This window comes from Neolamprologus brichardi, chromosome 15 (genome assembly GCF_056152115.1).
Source record: "Neolamprologus brichardi isolate AB-2024 chromosome 15, ASM5615211v1, whole genome shotgun sequence".
NCBI classification, from domain to species: domain Eukaryota; kingdom Metazoa; phylum Chordata; class Actinopteri; order Cichliformes; family Cichlidae; genus Neolamprologus; species Neolamprologus brichardi.
In genome coordinates this window covers 5,348,517-5,366,185 of record NC_142118.1, presented here as the reverse complement: position 1 = coordinate 5,366,185, position 17,669 = coordinate 5,348,517, and the positions used below count along the sequence as shown (strand labels likewise).

Below are 17,669 nucleotides of genomic sequence, written 5' to 3'. Positions count from 1 at the left end.
GGAAGTGGCTGATGAGTCATAGTTGGATGCTGAAAAGCTTGCTCTTTACTGCAATTGTGCAATTATGGAAGTAAGAAGTGGAAATATTCACTCTCTGTCTTATTTTCTGAACACATCAGTGGTCTGTGCCCTCTGTTCTAAAAATGAACATTTATGGTTGCACAATTACGCTGAAATCAATGGCTGCTCTCAATCTATTTTACCACAAACAAAAAGAAAAGAAATGCCTCTGGCTATACACATAATGCAAGCGGGTGCATGGCTGGGGGACCAATGTGAATTGTATTACTTGTTGTACATGAATTCATGTTATGTCATTCTTTTGACACTGATTATTATAAACAATCTAAGGACTATCTCCACCCTCTGAACAGAAGAAAGGCTGACCTTGATTCACATGGAGCAGAAACAAAGTAAGACTGAATATTAGCAGAGCTGTATTCTGGCTAAAGTGATATACCCAGCACTGTGCTATAGTCTTAAGTCTTTGTATTTTGTAATTTCTTAAAGAGGTTTTTCTTTGGCAATTGGCTGCTTTTTCATTCATTTTTTGGTCCAGTCTTTGTAAATGACCATTTTCAGAGGAATGTGCGTGCGTGTGTGCGTGCGTGCGTGTGTGTGTGTGTGTGTGTGTGTGTGTGTGTGTGCGTGCATGCGTGTGTGTGTGTGTGTGTGTGTCTTTTAAGCCACTTTGCACTGACTTATGAATCAATCAAGCATAAAAAGGCAAACAACTTTCCAAAGAACTCCTTTTAAATTGAAACTTCAGGCACTTTGTTGCTAGCAGACTGCCGTGAAAATATAATGTTGTTTTTCATTTCTTTTGTCTCTGTTAAATCTAAGAAAATATCCTAAAATAGTATTTTTGCACCAACAATGTGATTCCTTAAGCGAGCTATTGGCCCAAAACGTTTCATATCATTATAATGCATATCAATGCATTGTGTCTTTACAGATGTGAGAAGACTGGATAAGTGGATGACAAAAGAAGAGGTGGGTGGCCTAAAAATTGATCTGGATCTGGAGCAGATGAACAGTACCTGAAACTCATTTCTTTAACAAGCAGTAAAGAAAAATCCAGCAAAACCTGACACAAGAGAAATCCATCTCACCCTTCCGTCTACTGTTTGCTGAAGCCTCATCAGAAATGGTCTCAGTGGAAGGGTGGCTGTCAAGAAGCCATTCTTAATGAAGATAAACAGGAAGAAAGGTATGCCTAATTAGACAAGAACTACAAATCAGTGGCAATTGTTTTATGGAGTGATGAGACATTTTTGTACAGAGGAGATCAGGACTGAGGTACAACACTGAGTGTCTGCAGACATCTCTTAAGTATTGTGGGAGCTCTCTCATGGTTTGGTGCTGCATTTCAGTCAGTGGGGTTCTTGTAAAATTGATGGAATTATGAACACAAAAGAGTACCATCAACCCCATCAACATAGTTGAAGTAGTGAAGGATCAGAACAGAATAAATGGCAGCCAACATCCAGAGAAGAGCTTTGAATGTCCTTCAAGAAGCCTGGAGAATTATTCCTGAAGACTAATTAAAGAAATAACTAAAACTCTTCTTAAAGAATAAAGGTGATCATACCAAATATTGACTTTCAAGCTTGTTAGAATAGTTAAAAACTTTTGTCATGGATCGCTGTGTCCAGGCGGGAGAAGAGGACCCAAACGCAGGACTCGGAGGCAAAACGTGAACTCAAATCCACTGCTTTATTGCAGGCAAACAGGTGATACAAACTAAACTGGGAAATGCTAACTGTACTCTCACGGGGAAACACACAGGATGGGGACAAACCGACGTTAACGACGCGACAACAAGTACGAACTGACAGGGACTAAAATACACTGACAGGAACATGAGGAACAGGTGGACACACAGCTGGAACCTATTAGGCAAGACAAGACAAGGAAGTAAACAGAACACACTAACATGAGATAAGACTTTCAAAGTAAAACAGGAAACATACACTGACAGAACTCAGAGATACAACACTGACAGAGAACGGAGGGAACACAGAGTACAAAGACCAGAGTGACATGAGACATGACTGACGGGGGAAAAAGAGAATAAACATCAGGGCAGAACTAAACCTAAAAGCTAGAACTAACAATAACCAAAAGAGCACAACCAAGGACTCAGAACAAAAACCATAATATCAAATAATACCAAAACACAAGAACTCATAATGCTGGGTCACAAAGACCCAGAACCGTGACAGCTTTTGCGTTATATACTGTATTCCCATGTATCCTTGCATGTTCTAGTAAATGTTTGGATACTTTAATATACACTTATTCAAATATGCAGTAACTTTAAATTTAGCTTGGATTTTACTTTTATTGTTTATACTGGAAATATAAGATGTATCTGAACATATCACTTTAACTGACTATTTGGCATCCACTCTTTTTTTTTCAAATCTCTTTATTTTGGTTTTCCAGTTCTTTTCTTTTCCCATAAAGATGACATAGGTTTGTATTTAACAGATTACATTTATATGGAAAAGTTAAACAGATTAAAATACAAAAAACAACAAAAGAAAGTTATTCAGAGGATATTATCTATCGGACTACACATGGAGCTCGGTGATCGTTTATATCTCTGCTGTATTAAAGAGATCTAGTTTCCCCCTTTTTTCCAGTTGCAAATGTCTGCATCCATTCTTTTTAAGTCTTACAACATGTTTACGCTATACAGTCATCATATTGAACCGGTTGGCTATGAAGCCCTAGTGTTTGAGTACACCTATTCTCCAAGTATTTGTGTGCGCAGACTGAGTCGCACAATTTTCCTCCCACAGTCCAGAAATACTGAGGTTAGGCGAAATTGTGAAGACTAAATTGCCTTTTGTTGTAAATATGTTTTATCATCTGCTCAAGGTGGATGCTACATTTTGATAAAAGCACACTAGTCGGCTTACCTTCCTGACCCTTAATAGGTAGCAACAAAACAACAAAAAAGCAATTTATATGAGTTTTGATGCCATATAAAATACTGCAATCTGAATTTTCAAAAAGCCAAATGCTGAACACATCTAACTAATTCTGTGAAAAAAGCTTCTGCGTTCAATATTTTGATGTGATGTTATGAGGTGCGTCCACTGGAGTCAGAGCAAATTCAGGGCAGGTGGAAAGACCAGGTTTAAAACAAAATTCATGATTTCATTGTAAATAGCAAAAGAAGACATTTAAAGGACAACCGAGTGAGCAGATGGCAGAGTCATTATTACCCTACATCTGAACCATACTGCAAAATAGAAAAAGCCAACGGTTACACAGCGGCTGTTTCAAGCTTTGTTTGACCACTCGATTACTTTTTAAAGTGGGCACATCAGAAGGCAATGTTGGGTGAAAATAGGGACACAACATGATGTGACGCAGCCAGAGAAATGCTGTTTATTGTCCACGGATGATAGGAACATAAAAAAAAAATGTTATTTGGTGTCCTATAAAGGCTCCATGAGTATGCTACTGGCCAAGAAAAGGAATTGCAAATATTTGACGTAGATATGTTGGGGTTTTTTTGTTGTTGTTTTTTCAAATCAGTTTTACACTATTATCGTGCTGTGAACAAATATCAACTGCGTGCTTGTTGGCTTTTGTGCTCCATGTCTCAATGTAGAAAAGTAATTAGAATTCAGCTTCCATGGAAGTGAAAATCCAGCCGTGTAAATCAAATCTGCTGCCTTATGAAGGAGAGGCAACAACAATTTTGAGAGCAATATGCAATATTCATTGTTCATAAATAATTAATTTGTTTGCTCAAAACTCAGCCTAAAGTGATTGTGGCTCTTTTTCATTTGGGTGTATATCTATGGCAAACTCTGTCCTGCTGAATGGAGTGTCATTTGTATTTCATTCACACACCCTGCTTTACCCGTATTTCATTGCTTTCTGCTATCGCCCGTGGCTCTACTATGGTTTCAGAAAGAGCTCAGATTCACAATGAGAATCTCTCTCGCTCACACAGAATCAGGCACAGGATCTGCCGTAGATAAAGAAAATAATTACACTGTAATGGTGTCTTCCTCATGAAACACCCAATTATCTGTGTCTGTTTGTACACTCGCACAGGTACAAACAGTGATTACAAAGGCTCTTTTCGAGTGGTAAGACTCGACTGCTTTGCAATTTAGTGCTGATCTGAGGTCTGCTGAAATTCCAACCAAATGCAGAAGTTTACTTTTGAATGAGTACTTCCTCTCTGTTGCTACCTGTAATTTTAAGTGGAGATAATAATGTAATTTACTGTTGGTCGAGTGTAATGAATGTACCCAGAATGAGATCTGTTCTGAAGATTTATGTTTCTGGCTCAGTGTAGCCAAGGACACCCAGGCTAACATGGGCTTCACTTTACCTTCTTTACAGAGAGATAATTACATTCTCAGACACTGCGACAAGTAGCACTGCATACTAAACCTGGGGATCACATTTGCGATGCAGTTGAGGAGGTTTATATTTGTGACTTGGTTGTACTTGCTTAGGTCATGGTATTTGTGATTAGCACAGCCCTGGAAATGAAAGTGGGTTACCACCGCCACGAGAACATCAAAAAAGTTTCTCAGTGTAAAGTGAAAGTTGCTCTCTGTGTCAAGGTCTTCTGCTTATATCGAATGCATATGGTACATTATTATTAGTAAAGATATTTGGTAATGATGTGTGATCAAAAGGCGTTTAGGACAGATTCATAGGAAGCAACCTTACCTGATTACATTTTAAGCTGAGGCATCACGTCGGGTGAAAAGCAACACCAGCATACATATCATTTCTTCAACATTCACCAGGTTGTGGACCAAATTGTGTACTTTCCACACAGAACTCTACTGTAATGCCCTAAAGTGTAGGCGCAGGCCCGGATGTTGCCTCTGTAAATGCAATATGTGTACAGGTACATAGATTATTGGTCTGAGGCATGAGTTTTAGTAGTGTAACTAAAAATTATGTATGCCAACACAGTACATTTTAAATCAAAAAATGAAGATGCGATTGAAGTTCATGCTTTCAACTTTGTTTCAAAGGATTTTAAAATACTCCTGGATATTACCTATTCAGGAATTATAGCCTTTTTTATACATAGCCCCCCTTTTCAGGGGCTCACGTCATTTCCAATATATGGATTGTTTTTGATTTCCAAAATAAAGGCTACTCTTTTAGTAGAAAATGCAGCGGATAAGCAAATCTTTTTAGATTATCACCATTTATGTGTATAACAATAAAATTATAAATATGTAACTGTTATGGCCCGTCTAGGGGTGGCCAGACAACAACATAAGGGTGATCCATCCACGTCAGAACCCAAGCAGCCACATCACTCAACTGGTAAAGTTTGATAATGATTTATTTACAAGGAGTTCATTCATTAGGTTATTTGACACAAAACAAGGAGCAGATTATAACTTCGGGGTGGACCTAACGCCAAAACAACAAACAAAAGGAGCCTATCTCGAGGATTTAACAAACTTACCTACTCAAAAGAGTTAAACCAAATGATAGCAACTTCCCTCCTTAACTACAAAAAACAGGAGAAAACTATAATCAAACAAAAGGGCAGTCCACCCCTACATACTCCTGTATATGGCGGACACATTGAACATGTTGCTAAAGGTCTGCTCGTTGGGATAAACTGAGGATGAATGACTGGCTGTCCATGGCGTTGTCATCATATAAGTCGTCTCCAGCTGGCTAGCCAATCCGTATGGTCCATCCTCTAGATCCACCAATCACAGAGAGGGACCTGCACACTGGGATTTGCATATGAGGCAACATTGCGACAGCAGTCGTAACAATAACTATTTAAATCATTTACAAATCATTTTAATTTTAACCCACTTTTCCAATATCTGAAGTCTAGAACCCATATCACCAAATGCTATGTTTCCTCAGATGCCACCATCATTTGCTGCCTGTTTGGGGGTCCCTCTGCATTAATTTTGTCTTCAGTAACTCAAACACTTGCTCTGTTAGGTTAAAATTGGGTGACTCATTTGGCCATTGAAGAACATCCCATTTCTTTGCCCTTTGCTTTTGCCGGATGCTTTGGGTCATTATCTATTTTCACTGTGAAGTTCTGACTGATCAATTTTGGATCATTATATGCACGAATCTGACCAGAGAATATAGCATTCACTTCACAGTTCATCCTGGTATTTCTATCAGCAGTCACATGATCAGTAGAGTCTAGTGACAGGTTCTACTGGCAGCCAGACATCCCACTGCCATAACACAGCCTCCAGCATATTTGACAGACAATATTGTGCTTTAGATCTATAAATTGTTTCTCTTCTTTTCCATACTTTTCTTTTCCCATCTTTCTTTTACAAGTTCATTTTGGTTTCAAATGTCCAGCACGGTGGTTAGCACTGTTGCCGCACAGCAAGAAGGTCCTGAGTTCAATTCCACCATCAGGCCGGGGTCTTTCTGTGTGGAGTTTGCATGTTCTTCCCGTGTTTGCGTGGGTTCCCTCCGGGTACTCCGGCTTCCTCCCACCGTCCAAAGACATGCAGCTTGTGGGGATAGGTTAATTGGATAATCCAAATTGCCACTAGGTGTGAATGTGCGAGTGAATGTGAGTGCGAATGGTCGTCTGTCCCTGTGTGTTGGCCCTGCAACAGACCGGCGACCTGTCCAGGGTGTACCCCGCCTCTCGCCCTATGACAGCTGGGATAGGCTCCAGCGCCCCCCGCAACCCTGAAAAGGATAAGCGGAAGTGAATGGATGGATGTCCAAAGACATTTTTCTGGTTAAGTCTAACCCAGCTGTCCTGTTCTTTAGTGCAACCAGTGGTTTGCACCTTTTTTAAAAACCCTCTACATTTCCATTCATCAAAAGCCTCTCTTGATCGTGGACCGCATGTTGACAGCAACATATCTACCGCTTCATGACTGTTTTTAACATGGTTGTTTTGCCTAACCACAGAAATAATTCTGTCATCATGCACTTTAGTTATCAGTGATTGGTGCGTCATTTGATGTAAAGTACAGAATGGATGGTGTATCTAATATCGAAGTTGGTGCTACTCCTATAACACCATAATGAATGCTACTCCCGGACAAACATTGCAATTAAGCTGTCCTGTTGGTGTTTCTGTCACAGCCAATAAGCTGCATGTCCTCTCTCACCACATCCACGAACCCCTCCATTTCCACATAATTAATTTAGACTTGTTTTCTTTGTCCCCGAACTTTCCAAAGTAAGCTATCTCTCTGACATGCTCAGTTTTAATCCTTTATGGCAATGCTACTCTAAGGTTTTGCTCATCTTTTCATCTTTAATTCCGGTGCCTCTAACTTTGCCTACTTTATACTTTTTTGTCAGCAACAAATCTCCATCCTGTGGCTACCATTATTTCACAAATTACCTATGGCGTTCATCCCTATCTGTCAAATCTGTGGCACAGTCCTCAAAGAGAGTTGGCCTCGCTGAACGAATGGGTCAGACACAGGAGATTTACCTAAAAGGGTTCACATCTCACATGAGACCAAATGTCAGTGGCTTGTTTATTTATTTCTTCCTTACGTGGTGATCGACTGTTTTTATTGATTTATTTGTTAGTGTTATTAATAATGTTTTCATGTTTTCAGTCACAGGTCAGTTATGTTCAGACACAAAACTATGATTAGGTTTAAGAAAGTGGTTCCAACTGACCTTTTCACAGCGTTGCTTAGTTACCGTAGTTTACGGTGTAGATTTTCCCACAGAAGCATCAGTTCTACAATGCCAAGTATTTTATTGCTCTGTCTTTTGTATTAATTTCTTTTTCAGTCAAAAAACCTATCTCCCCCCACCCCCACCCCCCACCCCCCAACACGATTGGTCAGTTGCAGTGACATACCTGAAGCAAACTATTTATAACAACACCAAAATAGTAACATTAGAATGTGCTATAACAGGAGTGGGCAATTAACTTTTCCCAAGGGTCCACATGAGAAACTGGGACTGGGAGAATTAATTGTGCACCCCTGATATATTGTCACGTTTTATCTTAATGGCAAATATTGCTGGTGTATATAAATGAACAGTAAAAGTCATATACTAAATTAGTCATCTGAAACTCTGTTAGGATGACTGATTATTCAGCAGTTACACAGGCTTCTTGGAGTTATAAATGTTACCAAATACATCATGCTGACGTACAACAACATCATAATGTTTCAGAAACTATTCATCATTTATAGTCTCTTCTTATAAATGCTTAACCGTAGCAGTGTTTGAGGGGTTAATTACTGTTAAATATTCATAAAAACATTGAAGACTGTGTATTTTTCCATACCTTATTTACAATATTGTTGACTTTTTTATTGAAAATATTCATACACAACCTTTTAAAGTCAACAGACCTCAGTTGTCTTTGTCTGATATCAGGTATCAGCCCATTCGAGTAATAAAGTAGGTTCATGCGGCTTAATTAGCACGCCATGTTAACTCTGTGCTGTCTCACCAAAACAGCCATGACATAATCAATCTGATGAGTTGGAACGAATCCCTTGGGAGTGCAGCTGATCAATAGCCCAATAGGAAGTTCTCTGGTGTTAAAATGGATAGCTGCAGTATAGCTGAATTAGAGGCGACATAAAAGCTTTCCTTGATCACAAGACAGACAGATGAATGGATCGATCTGTGGAGATTCTTGTCATTTTGTAAAATTGAAGGCACTCATTAAACCTCCCACACACACCCCCACCTCTTTTATTAAGAAAAGCAATTGAAAATACTTGTGACATATAAACATGTGTGGGCTACAGCTATGAGCGCTACACATTTCATGCAGTGTTGGCAAGTTTCATACGGCTTCAAATGCGCAGGTAATTTTGCACCACTTCAATGAATTAACTGATTATTCATCCTCTATTGGGACCTACCTGATATCTCACCAGAGACCATCACAAAGGGCTGCGGTTTCCGGATTCTGATGGCTTCTTGATACTAGCTGCTATGAACTGCTGCACCTGATTGTGAAATCTATTTCTTTTCACCCCAGTTATGTGTGTAAATACCACCGACAGGCTTCCCGCTGCCGTGAATACCGAGTGCCACTACCCAGGGAAAACGGGGGTGTCTGAGGGAACATTTGTAGAATAGAAACACGCGTTATGCCTGTCAGAACTGCCTTTTATTTTTACAGTCAGGCAAAGGCCTGCCTCTCAGCACAAGAGCCTACGCTAGCTCATGTTAAAAGACTGCACTCAGAAAGGGAGTTTTCGTTGCAGCGAATATAAATGGGGGCAGCGCCTTTAATTGCAACAGAAAAGCACTAAGAACAAATTTGGCACAGATCCCATTAATGTAACAAAACGTCTTTGCTGCATTTCTAGAGCAGCAGTTCCCAAACATTTTTAAGAGAGCCCAACACAATGGAAGCCAACAAAACTACAATAGAGCTATATGGTTTATAAAAGACTTTAACCATTTTGGAATAATCGTATTTTCTTCAGTGCTAGTAGGTTATACTTAGGGTGTACGAGGTGTACACAAATATTATGAATGTTGTGTTTTTTTCACACTCCATCTCAGTAACAGGTGGTCTCTGTGATTTTTTTCCTTTTCATGTGCACAATACCCACTTTGGCTCTCTCATCTCTCATCCAATATGTTAAGAATGGACAGTGCCACAGATGATGGTGGATAGCTTTCTTCCACAAGCAGCCAAAATACGTCCATTAAGCTATTAGCCAAGTGCCGTTTAGCCATTTTAGTGAACTCTAATTCAGGCTGTGTCACAGTCACAGGCTGGCTCTGTCTTCGTGCTGTTTTAAATCTTTCCATCACTTGCTCTGACCATCACTATTTTTCTGCCAGCTAAGCTCCTTAAAAACTTCCAAGCCAGAAAGCCTGTTGAGTTTCTATGACAACCAGCAACCATGAGTTGACACTTAATTCGCTGCAGCATGACTGTGTTTTTAATGTGGTCATTTTTTATTTGTTTTTATCCCCCCTTTTGTCTTTGTATGTTTCTTTAACATGGTTAAAGCACAATAGCTAAACAATTAATGAGCAGTTTGAGGGGATTTTGCCTGAACCCCAGGGAGTCATGTCACCCACTTTGGCAGGAACTGTTTTTTATCAACACAACTCCACATCAACTAACCAAAGACTTTTTTTCATTAATGAAAACTGCACCCAGCTTTTTCATACTTTGAGAAATGCAGTGTAGAAGTCAATACAGTTCATACTGAATGATTTCTATCATTTTTCCCCCTCCAGCTGCATTTGGATAAACCACATGCAGGGCACTGCCATACTGTAAGTGCACGAATGACAGTAAAGCCAAATGATTTGCAGTCATTACAGTTACATTTCTTAGGAAGAATTTGCTCTGCCAGCTGTGTGGAGACCTATTTTCAAAGTAAAAACTTCATCAGCGGGCACACAGTGAGTTACTATGCATGCAGGCTTGGCCGTGAGTCAGGCATTGGTAATTTCTGACTGCCGGCCAAAAATGTAAAGTATATCCCATACTCCCTTGGTGCTTGTGACTTGGATGACTCCTCAGGTAGTTCACGGAAAAAGTAATTACAGCTAATTCAGCCATTAAATCTATTTTGAATCTATATGCTCAGGCCTATTTTATTTCCTGCAGTTTGTGTCAAATGCCATCCTTCTTGCCCACCAGATATGGGCTAACTATGATTCACTTCAGAAGGCGAAGTCCAGCAGTAATGTATCAATTTAAATAAAGTAACAGCATCCGGATAGAACCGGATAGAAAAAAAAAGGTGAGAACTGACTTACAGTAGTTAGTGAAACTGTTTCCACAAGTAGCTGGCTGATATGACTTTTAAGGGGCAGCGAGATGGAAAAATACATGTTGTTCCATTTGAGATTTACTCATGTGTGATGCCAACCAGAGCAGAATATTGTTGGAATACCAAAGCCATAACCCTCTCTAGCGTTTATTTTCACAGATTCACAGATACGCATGTCTCCCTGGACGACCACGGCCATGCGTTTTGCTGTGACGTCATCTGGACATTTGCTGTGTTTGAAAATGAACGCCAAGCCCAGAGAGACTTTCCCAAAATGTCAGATTGTCTTCTTTCATACCATACCCAACACCTCATGCACTAAAATGACCGACTAAATTTAGTGAAATGCCATACACCCAAAAATACAACAGTGGTGAGTGCATGTTATATTCATGAGCCCCTCTATGATGCTACACATGCAGACGCTCTGCTCACAACGGGCTCCATAATTGCATTCACTCCCATGTCAGTGCACTGTAGTAGCATAAGACATCATGAATATAAAGGTTGCATTATATTCCACAAGGGAAGAAGAAGACAGCGAGGGGGTGGTGGTGGGCATAGAGTGCAGAGTTATCCACAATAGACAGATGGGGAGTTAAAGTCTAAGCTTCCCTAGTGGTTGCCCACTCTCGTCCGTATTGGATGGGTGATGCAAAGGTACAGTAATAAACAGAATGATTAGCAGCCAGCAGATGGAGGGTAAGCGACAAAGCACACACACTACCATATGACAAAATACCTCATTTTTTATACTTGTCAGGACATTCAGCTCACTCGTATCCAAGTCCAGACTGCATAACTGTTTTCGAGCAGTCCTGACAACCCTGATATTTTTTCTCTTTAAATATTTTCAACAGCTCTGTCAGTTACTTGAGTTACTGTAAATCCAATGTCAAATTATTTCCAGAATTTCTTTTTTTTTTCTTCTTTTTTTACAAAAAGTGACAGCTAAAATAAATTAGACTACTCCACTTGCCTCAAGGTGATTAAGAAATAGAAAAATTAACTGGACGCTCACTTTTAAATGACTTGCTGAATTTTAATTTAAGTATCTGAGAATGAAAGGACAACTTTTTATTACGCCTTCCAAAATGAGATGTGCACATAATTTTACAAAGACGGAAATATATCAATCAAGAGACGGTTTGATGTCCTGAAGACATAATAAACCCCCTGATCCCTCAATTTCCCTCAAAATGAAACAAATCGAAATCAGTCACTGGAAGAAAATGAGATCTGAAAGCTTACTTTTGGCGTTGCACTAGTGAGTAAAATTGATAGATGAAGTTAGATGAGATTAATCACTTAGATTCCAAAATTAAAAACTTCAGAATGGCATGTATCCAATATTAGCTCCAAAGAGCACATTGTTTATTTTCAGTTCCTTATCTGATAGCAAGATATTGACAGTTCGGCTAAACATCTGTAAAGCAAGGGGAAACCCCAGATATTGTTATAAGCATTGATCATGCTCAATCAGAATTTGGGCTTAGTCATTAAGGGAGTATAACTCTTAACGACTGCTTGGGTCTAGATGTCTTAAAAACCTGAAGAGGGCGCCAAACTACCCACTGCTGCTGCTCCAGCTGAGGAGAGACTTGCTGCTTCAAATTAAAATTCTCTGTCTCAACAAGTGGAGCATATTATTATTTCTTTTTCAATTAGCTATAAACAAAGATTTTACTCTTTTATTCATACGAATCACTTGTCACAACGCTAGATTCTGACTAGATTCTGACTATTTTAACTTGGGTCACAAAATATCTGAAAGCAATCAGCTTAGAAATCAGGTTTACTTTTATATATTTATGTAAAACACAATTAATTAATTATTATTAATTAATTAACATCATAAATTGCGCAGACACCTCACTGGGTTTCATATGCCTGTTTGATCAGGGATCATACTGTTGAGCCTCTGTCTTTAACCATTTATCTGAAAAGTATACCATTTACTTCTCCACTGGGGAAAATATTACACTAATTAAAACCATTTAATTGAAATTGTGTTGCTAGGAAACAGCTTTTAGTCTCTGCATGCTCTTGATATTACCACTAACACTTAACAGGAAAAAAAAACACAAAACAATGAAGTGGGCTCATTCACAGTATAATATTTCCCGTACTTTGAAATAGTGTTTACAGCCACCTCCGTGTGACAATGGTGAAAGTGAAACACGTGTAAACGTGCATGATATGTCTTTTCTCTCGCTCTCTTTAGAACACTTGTAGTCACTCTATAGAATATCATCAAATTGAGATTTTCTCAATTCCCCCCGGAACTGCCTGCAGGACGCCCAAATGGTTCCCCATTTGGGAACCACTTAGCCCGAGTTCCTTAAAACTTAAAAAGTTGTGCGTTGCCAAAAAAAAACAGTTCCCGAAAAAATGTCGGCCTGTGGCAGAAGCATCACCAGCACCAGTAGGAAGAGCTGCATACACCAGACTAACACAGACATCCCACTATTTCGGGCCAAAAGTAGTCTGATGTAGCAGATGAATGCTACATGACAGACAGCACCTCATCCACCCTGTCTGATAAAGGAGGCATGGTGAAACATGAGCAGGCGCGGTGTAGACTGTGTGTTTGGGTGGTGATTGCAAAGGTCTGTCAAAGCTAGATCTCTTGAATTCCAATGCTTCCATCTCCCTCTCTCTCCTTCTCTCAGCATCCAGCAGCTGCGCCTCTCATGCCTTTCCTGACGCTGAGCGAAGCCTCCCATACAGATGAGCGCCTGGAAGCCACGCACCTCTTGACGTAGCTACAGACCGGTTGCGGTGCCACTCTGTCTCCGTAGCACGTATTGCGCAACGTGACCGCTGCTCAACTGGCACCACGGCGGGCACATCCGGCTCCCACCGTCGCCTGAAATCGCCAAAAAAGTGGTGTGGTGACGCCGAGACAACCGAAAGCATCGCCGGGGAGCTGTGGATAAACCATCCGGCTGCTCCTGACCGGTCTGGACCCTCCCCTCCCCTTGCCTTTCTTTCTTTTTTTTCTTTTTTTTTTTTGCCACCGGGAGAGATGAGTCGAGCGCGCGGCATCGGGGTGCAGTCGGGATGTGACTATGTGAGCGGGAGAGCCTCCACTGTATACAGCAGCAGCTGGACTACTTTAAAGCGCAGAAGGTGAAAAGTGACAAATCTGTCAGTGTTTTTATTATTATTATCATTATAATTACTATTATCATTATAATTATTATTATTATTAAGCAGAGGAGGTGCTTTCGTTTGACAGCTCGCAGTCACCGCAGCAGTAAGCAGCAGCAGCAGCCGTGGAGAGAGCTATGTTCGTGGGTACCGAGCCGCAATCCACTTGTAGTCGAAAGAACCTGCGTGTCCCCGCGGGTCTTTGCTAAAGTCTACGGAATCGGTGGAGCTCACCTACCTGCAGTGGAGGAGAGTTTTTTTTTTTTCCAAGGCCAGGCTTTCTGCAGCCCCACTCCCCGCGCCTGCCTGCTTCTCCACGTCCTCCGTGGCGGTTGTGTCTCCGCGAGCGCTCCGCATTTTTTTGGGACTGCGTGACGCTTCCCATTAAACCGACCGTTACCTGACTCTGTTCTCCTGCTGCGCCCATACATACCTTTACAGCGAACAGTTGGCGGAGGGAGGGGTGGGGGAGTCGGGGTTCTAAATCAATCTTACGTGTGGATCGGAGCGGTGCCCGTGTCTATGCACCTCAGCCACACCGCCCCGGAAAGGACTTCTCGCTTTTGAGAGCTGGATATGCAGAGATTAACGTGAACAGGATGGATCTAACTATCTGTGTTTTGGGGCTGTTGGCGCTCATCGTGGACGGCATCCGTTGTCAAGGAGTGTATGGTGAGTTTTTGCAATTTACTCCAAATGCGATAATGACCTTGTAAAATGGAAGGGAAAAAGTGGTTTCTCATAAATCGCCTATTGCAACCCCTTTAAATTCACAAGGAGAAACGAATGAATGAAAGAAATGCAAAATCAGCTTGCGCCAGGTTGACAAAGCAGGTCTGAATGTCACGTTTGAATAAGGGGGGCTCCGAATGCCCCGAGGTTATACAGCAAATCGCGTGTGTAGCCAATCATGCACAGCCCCTTTTCTCATCCAATCCATCACTCACGGTGGTCGGTGAGCAGGCTAAATTTAGGAGGGAGGGGGGCATCCAGTGGATTGTTACAATGAAGCATGCTAGATTTTTGTCTCGAATCCTTTCGACTGCAGATGATTTGTTAGTTATAATTCAAACGGTGGACGTGGCAAGCACCTTACATTAGGCCAGATACATTTTTTTTTTTTGAATGTCATCCATTAAGGCTATAATCTGTTGAGCAGCGACACTTGGCACGCACAGTCATGAATGGTTTTCATGTGTGGTGGATCAGTCTGCCCACCTCTTTCGTATGTCTGTCTGTCTGAATTTGTCTCCCTCTCCCAATAAACACGCTTAGCAAGGAGCACACATTTCCGTCTGTGGTTGTGCAACCAGTGGCACAGATCATATCTCAAGTGAATCGTCATCCACAGAGCACCGGCAGCAGCAGCAACAGCAGCACTCCGAGTGATTCATGCGCCCTAACATGGGACATGGACTTGAGTTGGACAGCCCTGACCTCTCTGTAGTAACAGTGGCTGTTAGGGGACATTGTCAGGTCAAGTTAAGATGTGGGATTGTACGTTTCAGAGGCCGTTGCCAAGCGCTTCGAAAGATCTTTGTTGCCATGGTGTGTGAGTGTGAGCGCAGAGATGATGTAGCAAGAAAAGGTTACTGTGAGCATGACAGGAACAGTCATGGTGTTGCATCTGACCAATGACGCGTCAGGATTTTATCTGTTCTCTTCCTCTGGAGAAAGGAGGTAAATGAGATAATAAATCACAGCATATGCCCCAGCAGCCGTGGCATGACTGTTCATTTGCTTATACAGTTATTCCAATTACCTTATTTCTCCCACACCTGACACCTGTTGGAGCGTTATTTCACATTGAATCACATCTGAAAATGCGAAGGGTGCGCACACACACACAGACACACACGCACATCAATTTTATATCATCTTCAAACCTCAAAGCGGCGCTCATTAAGCAGTCTCAGATTTGTACTTTAGGTGTTGTTGTTTGGAGTTAGCGAATTACTCGAGTTACGTATTAAGCCCGAGGGCAGAAGTTCTCATCAAACATTGATGCCTAAAGAAATCATTGCTTTTGCTCGATTCAATAACCACTAAAGCGGCCTTGCGAGATATATTCAGGTCAGGCAGGCGTGACACCGACTATCAAAACTGATGTCTGATCAAAGCTGTGGATTCTTGGTGTGAGCAAACAGTCCACGGTGCAGCATGTGCAATCTCATTAGAAGGAGTCGTGGCCCATAGTGTTTGATATGATGTTGAGAGAGTGGTAGGTGTTGGGCAGCAGCAGAAGGGACCGGGTGGGTGGGGGGGAAGGTGTAGCAGATGGAACTGTTTGGACATTCTGTGTTTGCATGTATGTTGTGCAGGCTAAAATGTTCCCCTGAGCTCTGTCAGCCCCCCCGACTTTCCAAAATTTGTGTGCCTCAGTAAAGATTTGCATAAGTCTTGCTTTCTAATCCCACTAACACAGTAATGGGAGATGAGCTGCACAGGTAGAGATAGGCAAGTATAGGTTCTCCATCTCAAACTGTTCTATTCTTTTGAATAATGACGAGGTGTCGACAAAAACCTCTAAACTATGCTTAAAGCAAGCTGCGTGCATCTCTTGGGAAGCGCTGTCAGTAAAAAAAAAAATCTATTGGTGAGGTTCAAAAGTCAACATTTATTATTGATAGTGGCAAAACATTTGCATGTCCCCGTCAATGTATGTACTGAAGGGTCTGATGCATGGAGGGTGTGGGAATTGTGCACCACAGGTGAAAGGCAGTGGGTGGGTGACTGGATAATGCGAGAAGGGTTGACACATGAAAGTAGCAGTTACCAGGATTTCACGAAAGCTTTCAGGCAGAGCAAAGCTTCACTGCGCTGCACTACATTTGTCACATCTTTGAAATTGGCGTAAAAAAACAAACAAATTAGCAATAGATATTCTTAGTTTCACATGGTGAACTGCATTTCAATATTCACCCCACTAGATTTCATTATCTTCTTTTTGTTACACTCAAAGCATCTCCTATCTTTCCTTCCCACGATTTCTAAATTGACCCCAGTGCTTACAAATGGGACAATTTGCAAAAATGAGACTTTCAGCGATTAGTTTTATCCCTGAGCATTGCTGTACGTCATCATCGGCCGAGTAAATGGTGGAATCATGGTGTAGTAATGAAGAAATCACATACTAGTGTGTTAAGTGGTGCTGCCAGAGTCATTAAAGAGGATTGATGAAGGCTAGTCATCCCTCCATGACTTCAGGCCACAGTGGGAAAAGGAGACACCGCTAAAGTACAACATCTGCTCCTCTCACTCCACTCCCTCCCTAATTCTTGCCTCTTTTTTTTCACACTTCTCCAGAAGATTGCTCCATTATGCCCATGTCTAATATTTGTTGCATTCCAGAGATCCAATAGGCCAATAACTGCTCCGCCATCATAGCAAAATGGAGCTATCCCAATGCGTACAAACCTGGAAATATTCTCAAATGACATTAATGTGTAATGGCAACCAAGCTGTACTAAATAACAATATCAAAAGACTACAAGGGAACATGGCTCCTGTGATATCTCGGAAGTGTTGTTATGCGTGTTACTTTTTCTGGAGATGTTCTTCCTCAGTATGTTCTCTTTGCATCAAAGTCAGTCGGCGACAGCTTCCATGGGATGTGCAGATGTTCCCGATCTCGTTTGTGTTTTGCTACTTAAGAGAAAAAAGTTCCTGCTGCTTCCCCTCCCATTCCACTTCTCCCTCACTCGCGTCGCCTTTCTCTCCTCATTTCTCACTTGCTCTCCCTCTCTCTCGTTTGCATTGAAGTCCAAC

The 17,669-nt window shown here is 41.3% G+C and overlaps 1 protein-coding gene across 4 annotated transcripts in view; it reads left to right on the top strand.

The window, feature by feature from the left end:
• Positions 1 to 13,470: 13,470 nt before the first annotated feature.
• mdga2a (MAM domain containing glycosylphosphatidylinositol anchor 2a) overlaps positions 13,471 to 17,669 on the top strand; it is a 205,908-nt gene continuing 201,709 nt past the window's right edge. For all 4 annotated transcript variants that reach the window (XM_006793045.3, XM_006793043.3, XM_006793044.3 and 1 more), the window contains exon 1: positions 13,471 to 14,573. In XM_006793045.3, coding sequence (XP_006793108.1) covers positions 14,501 to 14,573 — 73 coding nt within the window. In that variant the 5' untranslated portion in view covers positions 13,471 to 14,500. The remainder of the gene's footprint in view (positions 14,574 to 17,669) is intronic.